At 37.5% G+C, this 15372-nt stretch overlaps 1 protein-coding gene across 1 annotated transcript in view; it reads right to left on the bottom strand.

The window, feature by feature from the left end:
* Dcbld1 (discoidin, CUB and LCCL domain containing 1) overlaps positions 1 to 15132 on the bottom strand; it is a 36862-nt gene extending 21730 nt beyond the window's left edge. Inside the window, exons 1-3 of the mRNA XM_015500649.1 lie at positions 14877 to 15132; positions 3089 to 3223; positions 1477 to 1528 (exon numbers count right to left, since the gene is read on the bottom strand). Of these exons, the coding sequence (XP_015356135.1) occupies positions 1477 to 1528; positions 3089 to 3223; positions 14877 to 15117 (428 nt within the window). The 5' untranslated portion in view covers positions 15118 to 15132. The remainder of the gene's footprint in view (positions 1 to 1476; positions 1529 to 3088; positions 3224 to 14876) is intronic.
* Between the last annotated feature and the right edge of the window lie 240 nt (positions 15133 to 15372).

Raw genomic sequence — 15372 nt, 5'->3', positions numbered from 1 at the left:
AAAATGACCTCGGATGCCCAGAGGCCTTATCACTTTGAAGGCATGGCTGGCAAAGCCTTAGAGAAGCTGGAGTATGTGGGTGTGGGATAAATGGCAAGACTACAAGGCAACACTGCATTGTTACTCATTTCTGGTTTTCCCTTTCCTCTACTATACAGTATTAACTAACCCTGGAGTTGGTTCTGTAACATAAAATAATCACATTCAGAATGTCCAAATGTCTGAGATATTATAAGCACAGGTTGTTAAACCCTCTCCCCTGGGATATACTTTAGTAGCTGTGTGGGCCTAGGCAAGTTACTTAATTGCTCTGTGCCTCATTTTCAGGATAAATAAGAACACACCTTATAGGAACAATCGCATGAATTATTCCTATGCTAAGTGCAGGGAGAGCCACTAAGGAAACACTCTAAAGCACTACAGTTTTTGTGGGCAGTGATCTCTAGACAAGCGGTTTTCAGCTGGGGGTGCTTTTGCTCATGAAAGACTTTTAACAATGTCTGGAGACAATCTTGGATATCACAGTTGGCATGTAGAGGGGAGAAGCCAGGGGTGCAACAATGCACAGGACAGCCCCACACAATGTCAACCTGAAGCATCACCAGTGCTGGGGTTGAAAATCCTGCTAAAGACCATTTTATTCTATAGAGGAGGAAATGTGTATCAAAGAGATTAAGAAGACATTCCAGTTAAAGTAAAGCGGGGAATGATAATTTTCATCTCCTTATTCTCAGTAGCTTTTTTTTTTAAATTCTTTTTCTTTTCTTTAAGTGGGAAAGACAAAATAAAGCCCTCCTTACCAACACTCACCTATGAAAGAATTACAAAAGTCACTCCCAAATACTGATCAGGAAAAATGTGTACTCTAGACTCAATTATGGCTCTTTGGTAAAACAATAAGCAAGTTATAGCTCGTGGGCCAAATTCGGCCTGCTTCTCATTTTGGTAAAATTTGGAGCATAGCAATGTTTATTTGTTTACATGTTAAGCTATGTTTGCTTTTTCACTACAATAGCAAAAGATGCTGTATGAATCCATCCCATGTATTCTAAAATATTTACTATCTGGCCTTTGATAAAAAAAAGTTTGCTGACCTCTGCTGTATTAAAAAATTATTTTTGTTGGGTATGGTGGCACATGCCTGTAATCCCAGAGGCTTGGAAGGCTGAGTCAGGAGGTTTTCAGAGTTCAAGGCCAGCCTCAACAATTTAGCGAAGCCCTTAATAACTCAACAAAGTCCTAAATAACTCAGCGAGACCCTGTCTCTAAATAAAGTACAAAAAAGGGCTGGGGAAGTGACTCAGTGGTTAAGCGCCCCTGGGTTCAATCCAAAAAGAAAAAAAATCGTTTAAAATATTCAGCATTAGTTAAACCATGAATGGTTTAAGTACAAATACAGTACTTTATCTGATTTCATATTAAAGAAAACAATGTCTAGCAACATGGCTGAAGTGCAGTTGGGACACCTATATTTACCTGTATTCTGTCTTCAAATAGTGGTTACCTCGTTCCAAACACGTAATTAAATCTGTCATAAATAAAGATAATTGCAGTTAGTAAACTAAGTGGAAATTAAGGCACTCATATTCTAAAGATTTCTTTTTAAATAAAAAAGACAATTTAAAAAAAGCATTTATTCATTATCTAGTTATCTGGATTTTCCTGTTTAAAAATAAACAAAAACTGAGGACATTATCTCTAGTATGAAATCAATTCCTTTCCTTTCTTTTTTCTATCACCGTGAAGGTTTTTCAGTGTTATCATATAGTGCACGATAAGAGAGTCTATTTTCAACAGAAAAACCAACACCAGTTAGTTATTATCCACTACATACCTACACAGATCCTGTGCATAACTCCCCTGACAGGAGGAAAAGAATTTCAAAAGCCCAGCATGGTTCCTACAGTTTCCCAGGAACATTTTATCAACAATTTAGTCAGTGGCCTCCAGTGACACAAAAGCAGGTATTTACCCAGAACACCAACAGCATATCAGCTTTGATCATTTAGGGTCAAGCACTTAAAAAAGAGTATGCTTTCTAGTGTTATTTACATAACTAAACTAATATTCAGCAATTGGGAAGCTAAAATACTATGAATCACTATTTTTTTTCCCCTTTCTGATACAAGTAAATGAACCCATGGACACTCTTATTACTGAGTTATACCTCCAGACCTGAAGGGTCTCAGTAAGTTGCCCAGCCTGGCCTTGAACTTATGATTCTCCTGCCTCAGGCTCCTAAGTAGCTGGTATTAGAGATACCACCACAGCCAGAGATACTATGTGGATCTCAACAAATTCAGATAAACTTACTTCAATGCCCTAAATATTCCACTCTTGCTATAATAGTTTTTTTATTTTTCATAAACCTTTTCAAGAATCATAGGAAGCAAGATACAGTGAACACTGGCCATGTGGCCCATCAGATCTAGTTAGCTGTGAAAGAAATGAACAGCACATCCCTTTCCCAAAATATTTCTGCCAGAGGGGACTGAGGGCAGAACTTTTGGGCACCTCTGTGACCCTGGGAGGGTGTGAAGTGGGCTGCATAGTAATTACTCTGGAGTTCAAGGAGCCAGGACAGGAGGAGACACTTTTCCCTCTCCTCACTTTGTTTCCTTTCCCTTCTCTTTCACTCAAGATTAGCTCCAAGGTTAAGACACCATGTGACAGCACCTTCTGCATACTACTTAAATTGTGGGTGTCTCCTGTGCTGGTGCACTAGGGTATGTTGAGGGTAGAGATGGGGTCACCAGTTCAAAGGCTTGTCCCCTGAGGAAAGGAAGCTAGGGGAGAACTCAGAGAAGACCAGGCCTTAGCGGGGCCAGGAGGGGAGCCCTGAAGAAGTATCACCCAAGCCTTTTAGAAAAAATGAGATCCACCTTAGGCCACATAGGTCAACGGATCCATTTATGACATAATGATTCCATTCAAATCTAACCACCTCTACTTATGAAGACAGTTTTCTTCTCTTCCCTCACATCTTAATTGTGCACTTCAGATCACAATTCTGCCCAGAGAAGGTGATAAGTACTGAGAGGAAGTCTTAGATAGCATTTACAGATTTGTGTTGATTCTTATGCTATACCTGGATGGTCGCTGCTGGCATAGGTCAGCAAGAAACCTCGACCAGAAATGTGGGATCCACTCTCAAAACGGACAGTTACTTCACTTGTATTCAGCAAGAGTTCTCTCGGAACAGGCATTCTTCCACAATATGGACCTAAAACAAAGCATACTTGTGGCACATTTCAAAATTTACACCAACTGAAAAAATTGCTTGTGTTATTTCTTCCCTAAAGGGTCAAATTTATTACATAACACATAGGTAAAATTCTAATCCTTACCCCTCTGGAATTTTGTTTGACCTGGAGATTGATAATTTGTGACTGAGTTGTGAACTTAATAGGAATACTAGGCTAAGGGGTAAAGTGGCTTACCCTTAATAAGCAACAGGCTGTTGTTAGTTAATCATGAACAACCTGGATAGGTTTTGATTTTGGAAACAGAAGACTAATAAACACAGATGCATTAGGTAATAAAGAAAATATTATCACAAGAAAGATATTCTAGGGTTGTTCTAAATTTGCTCAAAGAAACTCATAAATTCTGAGATTCCAGAATGAAGACTGCCCAATGCATGATGAAAATCTTACTCATCTTACAATGTTCATGTTTGTCTCTGTCTTATAGAAACTTCTGCTTAAACCATACAGTGTATGTTGATGGATACAATAGGTTTACAAAAAGCAGAAAAATTTCCAAAGTCTTGTAATACCATAGTATAAATTATGTAGTTTAAAAAAAATGCTTGAAAAGCAATAAGAATCTCAATGAACTTTTACAAGAGCAAAATTACATTTGGAGCTTAAAAAACAAACAACAACAACAACAAAAACCTTTCTTAAGACTATTCAAATAAAAGTTTAGCTTGCAAGTGTCACCTTAAAAGTCAGGTAGGTAAAATAATCTCTATGAAATAGGGATTAGGATGCAAATTTGGAAGAGAGGTATTCTTCATGAACTTCTCTCAAAACAAGAACAATGAGCAAGTTAATGAAAGAGAAGGAAAGGAAGAAAAATGACCACTTCCACTCAGTGTGAATAAAACTGTGTTACACAAACCACAACCAACAAAGGGACTGAACTGTTTAACATCCAGGAGATCATGAATCAACTAATCCTTTCTCTCTAGCTATGAAGGATTTGATCTCTCTCCTATCCTGTCCAGGGTTCACATTCTGGAGATGTGACAGAATAAGCATGCTGGGTGCTTACCTGCATGCCCTGCATCTCTGCTGTTCCTTATTATTGAGTCATAGTTAATTCCAAATAAAAAATGACCATGTCCTTCTTTAGAAACTTCATCACATATAATTAAAGACTAAATGCTGCAAATTACTTAAAATAGTATACCTAGAACATAGTGAGATCAATATAAATGCTTATTAAATAAATAAATGAACAAATTAAAAACGAACAAACAAATAATGCCTATTTTCTCTTTAGATTGCATTCCAGGGAGCAAGGAAGTTTTATATCCATCCATTTGGCTCCAACAGATTGCACCTGGCAGGTGCAGTTTGTCGAATATCGTTTGGATTGAATTGATCCAAATGGTCTTCTATTTACAACAGTATATGAAAGCCAAACCCAAATAAAAGGATAATAAAATATTTTTAATTTTGTCACTTTAAAACAACATGGAAAGCCAGAGGTGGTGATACACACCTGTAATCCCAAAGACTTGAGAGGTTGAGGCAGGAGAATCATAGGTTCAAAGCCAGCCTCAGCAACTTAGTGAGGCTGTAAGCAACCTAGTGAGATCCTGCCTCTAAATAAACAAACAAACAAATAAACAAATAAATAAATAAAGGGCTAGGGATGTTGCTCAGTGTTTAAGCGCTTTGGGTTCAATCCCTGGTACCAAAAAAATAAAAACACAGAAAAATCAAGAAGAAAACAATAGAGAAGAAAAAAAATAGTGTAATGGATAATATAGATTTTTATGTTTTACATTTTAATATTGCTCATAAATATTGTAGATAAGCAATAGAGACTAAATCTATTTTAATATAATGAGGTTGAATGACAAGCATTTAAAATTTTTTTAATGTATTTTTTTGTTGTTGTTGTAGGTGGACACAATACCTTTATTTTCTTTTTAATATGATGCTGAGGATCGAACCCAGTGCTTGAAGTGTGCCAGGCGAGCGCTCTACCATTGAACCCCAGCCCCAGACCAAATGACAAGCATTTTTACAAGATTAAATTGAGTTACATTGATGTATTTGACTTGATTATCAATGGGAATGTTTGCTTTTTTGTTTTTGTTTTGTTTAGATTTTTATGGAAAAGTTGAAAGGAAAGATTGCAAACTTGTATTCATTTTACACAAATAAGTGTATGTTATCACACTAAGTTGTGTAATATATATGATTCCCTAGACTCAAAAATACAGTAAATACAGTAATACAGTAAAACTCTAATTTGGTTTTATCCTCCCAAAGTTATGATGGGCATGTAAATACTTCTGGAAGAAGTTCAAAGAAAGAAAAGGTAAACACACTCTCCTGTAATTACCCTTATGCCCCAGACACCAATCCCTCTCACATCTACCAAAAACGTGCTGCAAAAATGTAACTGAATCCTAGAGGGAGTGGAATACACCCTCTTTGTGTAAATGTCATGATCAAGAGTCATTTTCATGGTTTCCTCACAATTGCCACCATCACAACAGCAGGAGGGAATGATCTTGGCATGGGCATAGGAGGGAGCCCCAGCTACAGGGTGGCCTGTAGCAAAACATCCAAATTATCCCATCTCAAGGCTTGACAGATGCAGATTCCTTAGAGACGAGACATCAGTAACTACATTCCTAGCATTAAAAGGGAAAAGAGATGAAAACAGAAAAAATGGGACTGACTGTGAGAGAGAAAAATAATTCATGGGAAACCACTGAAAGGCCCTGGTCTGTCCTAAACCATGTTCTCTGTTTTCACCAGATGGTATCTTTTCTTATGAAAGCCTTTCTCAGCCCACTCCTGCCCAAAGGATGTAAAGTCATCTACTGCATAAAAATATTCTGGTCAACGACAGACTATTTTCATTTTGGTGGTCCCATACAATAGTAATGGAGCTGGGATTCCTATTGCCTTGTGTCACTGTGGCCATTGTTATGTCAGCACAACATGGTAACACTAACTTCCTAGGCTACTAATTGTATAAAAGTACAGAGCATACAAGCATGTGCAGTACATATGCTTGCTAATGTTAAATAATTAGAGTACTGGTTTATCTATTTATATTTTTATCATTATTTTGGAGTGTAGTCCTTCTATTCATATATAAAAAAAAGGTTTACAGTTAAAGGGTAAGCCACATGACATCAGCAGCAGCTTCATACGTCTCATGCTTGCCACATCATGGGTTGCATCAAGGACCATGTAAAGTGATTGATCTGTCCCATCTAGGTTTGCATGACGATAGTCTGATGTTTGAACAATGACAAAATTGCCCAACAGGGCATTTCTCAGAATCTATCTCTACTGCTAAGTGACAGTAGAGACAGGTCTCTTCACTGTTATGCTCTGTCTTGACTTTTAAGAAGGGTTCACACCTGTATGTAAACATTTACAAGGATAAACTTAAATGGAAATGAAAGCTTAGTGATTTCTCATTTTGACCATGGTTATATTTTCTAGCCCAAGCAGCGTTACTGGATTTGCAAACCTGTCTCAATTCAAAGCGAGAATGGACTCCAGCTTTTTATAGTTCCCTCTAAAAAGAAGACTGGCACTTTCCAGGGATGTTTGCTTTACAACCAGCAGGGCCACACTACACTGGGACTTGCCATCTAACTTTTACCTTTTGTGGAATGTAACTGGCAGCCCTGGATTGTGGGAAGAACTGTCAGTGATACCAAATGCAACCACATTTTGTGGCATTTGGCATCAGACATGAGAGACCAAGACCTAGTAGACAATGGACTGATTCCTTGGACAAAAGGAATAAAGGGCCAAGAACCCTAGGAGCTGCCTTCTTTTGAGCCCAGTAGCCCCATTCCTCTCCGCACATCCCCTGTTTGGGGCTACTGTTCCCTTAGCAGCTGAGAGGAAAACCCTTTATCTTTCCATCCATGAATAAAGAGAGCTGTCCTACAAGGAAGAATAAATTGCCTGTTCCTTGCCAAGGCCAGAATCCTCTTGATTCTCTGACAATCTCTGAAGCAATTTATAGCATTTCTGCATTTTCCATGAACTGTCTGCCCAAGTCTCTGGGCATTAGGAAGCAATGGGAGTTTGATTAAAAACTGTTCCAGGCTATTCATTCAGGTCCATGTGTGGTTTTGATCTTGAAATTGATGAAACTATGTTATTGTTTCATCTGTGAAAGAGACATGTTTTTTAAAGTGCTATGACATCATTAGAAAAAGACAAAGAAACCTCACTCCCTCCATAACCACACTGTCAGTGGTAAGAAACAGAAACACTAAGTCAAATACCTAACTCCTGAGGGGGTTGTCATAAATTAAGAGGAACAAGAACAAAGCAGCCTCCTAAAACCCCTGGTCAGTCTTACAAAGCTCCTTCTGAAGTACACATGGATTTTTCATAATAGCTAAGAACGTGCCTGGTGGACTTCAGTGGCCTTGCCTGGGAGTATCGCTGGCAGAGGCAGCTACATGGCACACCCTCAGCTGCCAGAGAAGTGGCTCTGGGCTTGGCCTGGCTTTGAGGCATGCTGATAAAACAACTTCCAGAAATGCTGAAGCTGCAAACACATTAGATTTGTGTCCATTTTCCATTTGCTTTTTCAATGCAGTCCAAGAGCAGGGTTTGTCCTTGCTTGCTAATTGTAGTAGAGTCATTGTGCAAAATTACAGAATTTTCAGGGCCATTTTCTTTGAAAAGGAGAGAAATTAGCATTAAAAAGGGATATTCCTAGACTGTGCCATTAAAACCATAGTCACGTAACAATATAAGTGGTATCCCTAGAGAGTTTTGGTCTCTGGTTCCCAGACAAAAATCAGTGACAGATGACAAATGAACAGGCGGGTTCCTAGACAAAGGTGCAACTTTCTTTGGGGTTCAGGGACCCAGGTCAATAGTGCCTTAGCACTGGAGCTTATTGCTGTCCCCCAAAAGATGACAGTTACTGACACAGTTTGTCTTGGGAAGTATTTGGGAGGAAGGAAAAGCTCTTTCTTCTGGACACATATGATCATGTTAATGAAATATTTAGAGAGGAACATTCTAGCTGATTTGACCTTTAATATGTTGAAAATTTCTTTGAAGTTTTGTTTTATCTTTAAAACTCATAATTCTAATCAATAATACGTCTAAGAGACATAAACTACTTATAAAATAGAGGCTTCTGATGTATTGTTTCCCCTCTTTGGGCTTTTAAAAAATCAAGAGACATTACAATTAGATCTCATTGCAGTATGTCAGATATATATCATTCTAAAAATAATCAGAGAAATATTATGATTATGAGTCAAAACTCTTACTATTGCTTCCTGCTTTCCCCATTTCTTTCTTTTTTTAGTGCGAACATCAACAGTTGACTTCACATCATTGTACTTCTAAGTCACTGACAATGGTTAAAAAATTGAGGTTGGAGGTGGAGGTATAGGAAATGCAAGAGAACAATTCTTGAACTTCCTGATTTTCCTACAGTGCAAATCATTTAGCAGAACATGATTAATGTAACTGACTGCACGTAGGATCCTGTAGTGAAGCAATTCCTCATCTCCCTGGCCAACCTGCCTCCTCTAAGTATTTTAACTAAAAAGCATTTTTTTTAAGTTTTAAATTTATACCAGTATTCTGTGAGTGATTTCTCATAATCCCATCTTATTTTCAGGATACACCTGTGGAGAGGCCTGGAGAAGTTTCCCTTTCTTCCAGCAAGTGATAAATAAGAACTGTAATAGGGGTCTTCTAAAGCACAAACCAAGGGATCAGACAGTGTGGTGCTTAAGAGTGGATTTTTTGGAGCCAAATGAGCACTTGTATCTTGCTAAGTGATCTAAGCATATTTCTTGACCTCTTTAAGCTTCAGTTTCCTTGTGTACAGTGGTTAGTAACAGGACCTGTCTCACAGGGATACTGTGAGGGTGAAATAAGTCAGGAACTCTAAGGTACTGACCACATGGTTGAGTGCTCAGTCACAGGCACCTTCTACACGATTTCAAAGTTTTTCCATATAATAAATGTAGACCTAAAACTTTATGGACATTTGGGTCCTTTAATGCAGAAGAGATGTCTATAGATAGAGAGATCTTACTGTGAGTCTTCTTACAGTGTGAATAAATACATCTTTTCTAAAAATCCAGACTTTTATATTATGTTTGTCAAAATCAAACTACATACAACCTGATGTTGATTGAGCATCTGCAATTGTAGGGCTATGCTAAGCATTAAGCGATAATAAAAGGATGAATAAAAGGTACTTTGTGGTTCAGGGAACCCCATATCTGGTAGAGAAGACAAAATAATTATCTCAACTGAAAATGGGTACTCTGCTGAAAGTTTAGAAAAGGTTATTGGCAAAGAAGATAGTGATTGAAATTGCCAGACATTTGAGAAGTTTCTAGGGCAGGGAGCCCTAGATTTTGGAACTTGAAATATGTGTGTGTGTGTGTGTGTGTGTGTGTGTGTGTGTGTTAGAAGGAGCAGGAAAAGCAGGAGAAGGAAGAAAAAGAGCTCATGAGAGCAAAAACATCAACAAATGCAAAAACATATCGGGACAGGAAACTGTAAGATATATTTAGGAAGAGGCACGAAGTTAACAGTTTTAGAGATGAGGCTGGAAAGGACAGTACAGAAGAGAGAAAGAAGTGTCTTGATATCATGCTAGAGAGTTCCTTTAGCCAGAGAAGCACAATTGACAATTTTGGAAACGAAGAATTATTACCACAATATTTAACAAGATAACCTTAGATGAAATGGAGACTGGCAAGAGGAGAGAGGAAAACCAGGAGGATTGTTCATAAAGAAATACAGGTTTAGTGCCCTTTATCTGAAATGCTCTGACCAGGAGTGTTTCAGATCCTGAAGCTTTTGAATTTTGGAATATTTGCCAAAATTTTACCAGCTGAACTTCCTTAACTAAAAACCCAAAGCCAACATGTTTTGAAATCCAAAGTGCTCTAAAATCCAACTTTTTGAATGTCATGAGTGCTTAACAAGTTTTACATTTTAGAGCATTTTGGATATCAGAATTTTGGAGTAGGGAAGCTCAACCTGTAGATATAGAGATGTGACCTGGTATTATCAGTGAAAAAAAACTTAAAAAGCCAGGCTAATCATACTTAATGAATAGTCGTAATGAATAGTCTTAATGAATAGGTGTTTTCTGCTCATTTCACAAAGATAAATGGAGAATATCCATATACAGAGCTAGTTCTGGCTCAGGGAATACCTGCCATTGGCGGTGGTGTTGGGGATTAAAAGAAAGGCTACTTAACTAAAGGTTACTTGTTTGAAATTTCAAACTCCACCTTTAAAAGTAAGTGTATTCAGTCTTAGAACAGATTTACTACCTTAATCAAGTTTCTGTTATTTTACATGTCCAAATAGAAGGTAAACTTGTTTCCCAAAATTATGTTCCAAAAACAAAGAATCACCTTATAAATGAGTCCTGTTGAAGTCTCATAATGATCTATTTGAAGAACAAAGAAACAACCACTCAGGAAGATGTTTGAGCTTGACAGAACCTAAAATCAATACAATTTTTGAATGTGCAAAAAGAGTCCACCTGACAAGATAGTGAAAAGGAAAACAAGAAAATTTAATGCAGATTTAGTTCTTATTTTGTGGGGCAGGGATCTATGACCTCACAATTTTCAATGGAAATTGGAAATTGTTATAATATTATGCTAGCCAGAATGTATCATCTGAATTTAACCATAAGGGCACATCAAACAAACCTAAATTGATAGATACTCTATAAACTAACTGGTCAGCACTCTTTAAACCATACAAAAGATAAAGACAGACTGAGTAACTATTCTAGATTAAAGGAGACTGAGAAGCATGGCAAATAAATGCTTTGTAATCCTGAATTGAATCCTAGACCAAAAAAGGGACATTAGTGTTTCTTTTGAAGGAAATCTCAGTTAAACTGAGAAGCATGGCAAATAAATGCTTTGTAATCCTGAATTGGATCCTAGACTAAAAAAGGGACATTAGTGTTTCTTTTGAAGAAAATCTCAGTTAGTTTGGTCTCTTAAATAAAAATCTACAGTTCCCTTGGTACTAGGAAAGACAATGTTTACTAAGCAAAGTATAATACTTCTTAAAGACTTTTTTTGGCTAAGATAATAGCACACACAATCTTGAAAAAACTTATCCAAAGAAGAGGAAATGGAGACACAGAAATTAAATTTTTATTGAAATGTGAAATTAATTTTTATTGAAAAGTGAAATTAATGTTTATAATATCTCAATAACTTGTTTTTTCTATAAAAATCTTAACATATTTTCTAAAATGAAGTTGATACATTTAACATTATAAATTTTTCTGTCTTTTGAGTGTTTCAAGGGTATTTTGAAGAGACAGTTTCTTCACTCAGCCATAGACATAAAAATACATTCTTGGGCTGGGTTTGTGGCTCAGTGGTAGAACACTCACCTAGCATGTGGGAGGCGCTGGGTTCAATCCTCAGCACCACATAATAAATAAATAAAATGAAGGTATTATGTCAACTACAACTAAAATATTCATAAAAAATATATGCTTTCTACGGATACTGGAACCTGAAAGATAAGCTACAGTTGTAATATACATAACAAAGAGAGTAATATTATCATCTAGCCCTGTATCAGACCTTTTAACACTGATGAAATCAAGTGCACTGTGAAAGCTGTTGTGGCTGTTGACACTTATTTACAGTTCATTTTGTTACCAAGAATGTGGATCTTAAAAATGCCCAAAGTATATGAAACAAACATTTTAAAACAATATTGACATGGGGATGAGCTTTTAAAAATTAACTGCACAATGATAAAACTGTACAGCTGCAGCATATTCACAATGATTAATGTAATCACATTCCAAGTATGTCCACTCTTGGCGGAGCTCATAAACACTAATGCCAGAAAACATTATTCTTTTTCAAAACATTAACTCTACATTCAAAATTCTGACAGCTATGAGTCTTAAAATACCTTGGCAGTGGGTTTTAACAATTAGTTGGTTAATGAAAATTATCGAGCTGGATAAACTAAAATTAATCAGCTGCTCAGCCCTATATACACAACTGTTAGAGCTGCCATATATCAAAATTTGAGAGGCTATTCCAGAATGTACTGCTATAACTCAGGGGGCATCCCCTCCACTGCTGGCCCAGGCTATACAGCTATGGATGTCTGGGATCCCGTGCTGGCCACAGGGCCAGACATCTGCAGTCATGCTGATCCTGTGAAACCCTCCCTCTCCAATGTAGAGGTGCCTCCCATCCTTCTACCATCCTACCCTCCCAGGGAGCTGGGCAGCTGCCACACAGGACCCACAGAAAGACAAAGCACTTCTGCTTCCACCCCCTTCTGCATTCCTTAGGGCAATTCAAACTGACCAAGGGACTATTTAACTCAGTTAAAATAGATGTCTGGTTAGTGTTTTTGGTAAAAGAAAACCTTAAAAATAGCCACAAAAGAGAGAATTCTGAGTACCACTAAACATTTTATCTTAAGAACACTCCCAACTAAGAAAATTACTTCCTCCTTGTGATTTAGGCAAAATTGCTACATAACTTAATAATGGGCTGGCCTACCTTGGAAGGTAATAATTCAATGGCTTTCTTTGGGTGGTAGAACTGGGAGATGGGAGCAATGTCTTAGAGCCACAAAGACAAAGAAATCAATCTTTCTTTTAGCCTTTAGTTTAGCTAGCTAGCCATATGGTCCTGGGCATGTTACCTAATCTCTTTGTGCCTCAGTTTATCTGTAGAAAGAAGTTAATAATATTTACCTGAGGATGGATGTGGGGGATTCTAGAAGATATATAAAAGGGTCAAGTGTGTGCCAAGCAGCATAATAGGGACTGAGTATATTTATTTCCTTGATCATATACTCTGTTTTTAAAAGACAAATATAACTTTATACAGAAAAACTTTAAAGAGAAATAAAAAATTTACTTGGCTTTACTGCTACAAATGAATTGCAATTCCTAGTGAAAAGTGTGTCTTGAAAACTCAAGAATCTAGAAATGCGGAGTGCAGCACCCTGAAGCCAAGCTCACCTATGTAACTACAGAAGTAGTTAATCTCATTCTTTTCCTCCTTTTTGTATATTTGGGAATACACCTCAAAGTTGATGGAGAAACTTCCTGGTGTGGGAAGCTGCATTTATTTTCCAAGTCCTGCTTTGGAAGGATTTGCTCCCCTCTGTACTGCTGCCACCTCACCAAGGCAACAGGGATGAGCCTCCACTGCTCTGTCAGCAGGTGGAATTACCTGCTCATTTATTTTCCAGGCAAGGAGATGCTTCTCCAAAGAGGCCAGTGTAGGAAAGTCATGTTTGGTCCTGCGGCAGCTGTCTCATATTTTACACTGAAGCTCTGACACTCCCTCCCTCCTTGGCATCTGAAGGGAATCCCTGGCTAAGGAATTCCCTGGCAAGTGCCTCCCTGAGCCAGTTCACTTTAGATTATCAGAGGTTACTGAATTATCATTGTCTCCAGGGGACTTCAACATTCCCACAAGTGTCATTTTTCACATTTGTGCCAAACACCAGTTAAAAAGTTACAACCAATTGTATGAAACCACCACCTTGACTCTGTCAGAATAATTCAACCATCATTAAAATGGGAATAATATTCCAAAAGATTAAAAAAAAAAACTTAGATGTTTATACCTTTGTGGGCTAGACAAGTTTGGACTTCTGAGTTGTCTTGGGGCTGGACTGGGTTTCTAGACTGTGAGGGAGGCACTAAGAACAAGGAAACTACTGGGAAAAAGGATGAAGATAGATGAACAGTTGAGTGTGTTTGAGAAACTACCTGTAGAGCTAATGGGTGACAGATTGGAGTTGAACGAATACAGAATTTTAAAAAAATTCCTAAATGCAGAAGAACCTATATATAGAATTTTGTCTTTGTTTTCCAGTTGTCTAACTCCAAACCACCTTCTGGAGCTTAGGATTAAAGGGTTGCTGTTACTTGTGATTTCACACTCTGATACACTTACAACACATCTGGAAGCACAAAAAGCTAAATTTCAACAGTTACTTAGGAAAGTATCTTTTGCACTTTCTGTTCCCTTTCCCAGAAAACTCCTGTGGAGTTCATTCCTTCACTTCATTCAAAACTCTGCTCAAATGTCCTCTTATTGGAGTGACCTTCGTGACCATGCCTTCTGATGTAGAACAGACAGACTCAACATCACCATAGGATGCCTTATTTTTCTTACTCCCTGTTTTTCTTTCTCTCCACCTGTCATATTATAGATGCTTTTATTTATTTCCTTCCTTCCTTCCTTTAGCTGCAAGTATAAGCTTCATGAGAAGAACTTTATTTTTTAACTGCTACATTACATTTCTTTACAGTGTCTGAAACACATGGTCACTATTTGATAAACATTGGTAAAATGAATGAATGAACTGTAGACATTTTAGCCAAATGTCACACATCTCCAATTCTCTTTCCAGCAAGACTGAAACTCAAATGAAGCTTCTGAGATACACATCTCTTCATTGGATGTCCACTGTTGTTTGAGCTTATGAGCAAATACATCCAACTAACTTATCCCAAGAGTTTACTAAAAGCAAGTTTCTCTTTCTATCTTCCCAGGCTGTAATATTAATTAGCACATTATATTCCCTTCTCCCCAAATGTTCCATGCTCACAGAACACCAAGTCTGTTTTCTTACCATACTGATCTGAAGAACTGGTGAAGAGAAGATAGTCAGAAGCACAGGTCTGGGATTCGATGTCCAAATCTCCCAACCTCAGAATTAGCCTCTTCCCTTTTGGGACTGTGATAGTCTTTTCGCAAACAGTGTGATTGGGGTAAGTTCCTGGATAATTCTTAGATGTCATTGTTCCACTGTCCTGATAGGTCACTATGTGCCCACAGCCATCACCTGGTAAAGAAAAAAAGATAAAAGACATAAATGCAATTAATTCTGAGAACTGACAGAATTTATTTATGACGATTTTATTCCTTTATTTTTCTGAGAGAAGAAAAAGCTAATCAATGAAGATTGAATTATTAAACAGTATTTATCATTTTAGGTTATTTCATTTCTTGCTTCCCAGTTTAGTCTTCTGAACACTGATGATCAAAATGCTTCATACAGTGTATTAGAATGGAAAGCTATTTTTTTTTCTTATCACATATCTACCCATCTGAATTTGTCCAGTAGG

Source organism: Marmota marmota, unplaced genomic scaffold, assembly GCF_001458135.2.
Source record: "Marmota marmota marmota unplaced genomic scaffold, marMar, whole genome shotgun sequence".
NCBI classification, from domain to species: domain Eukaryota; kingdom Metazoa; phylum Chordata; class Mammalia; order Rodentia; family Sciuridae; genus Marmota; species Marmota marmota.
Note: the sequence above shows the minus strand (reverse complement) of the source record. Positions and strands in the feature narration are given on the sequence as shown.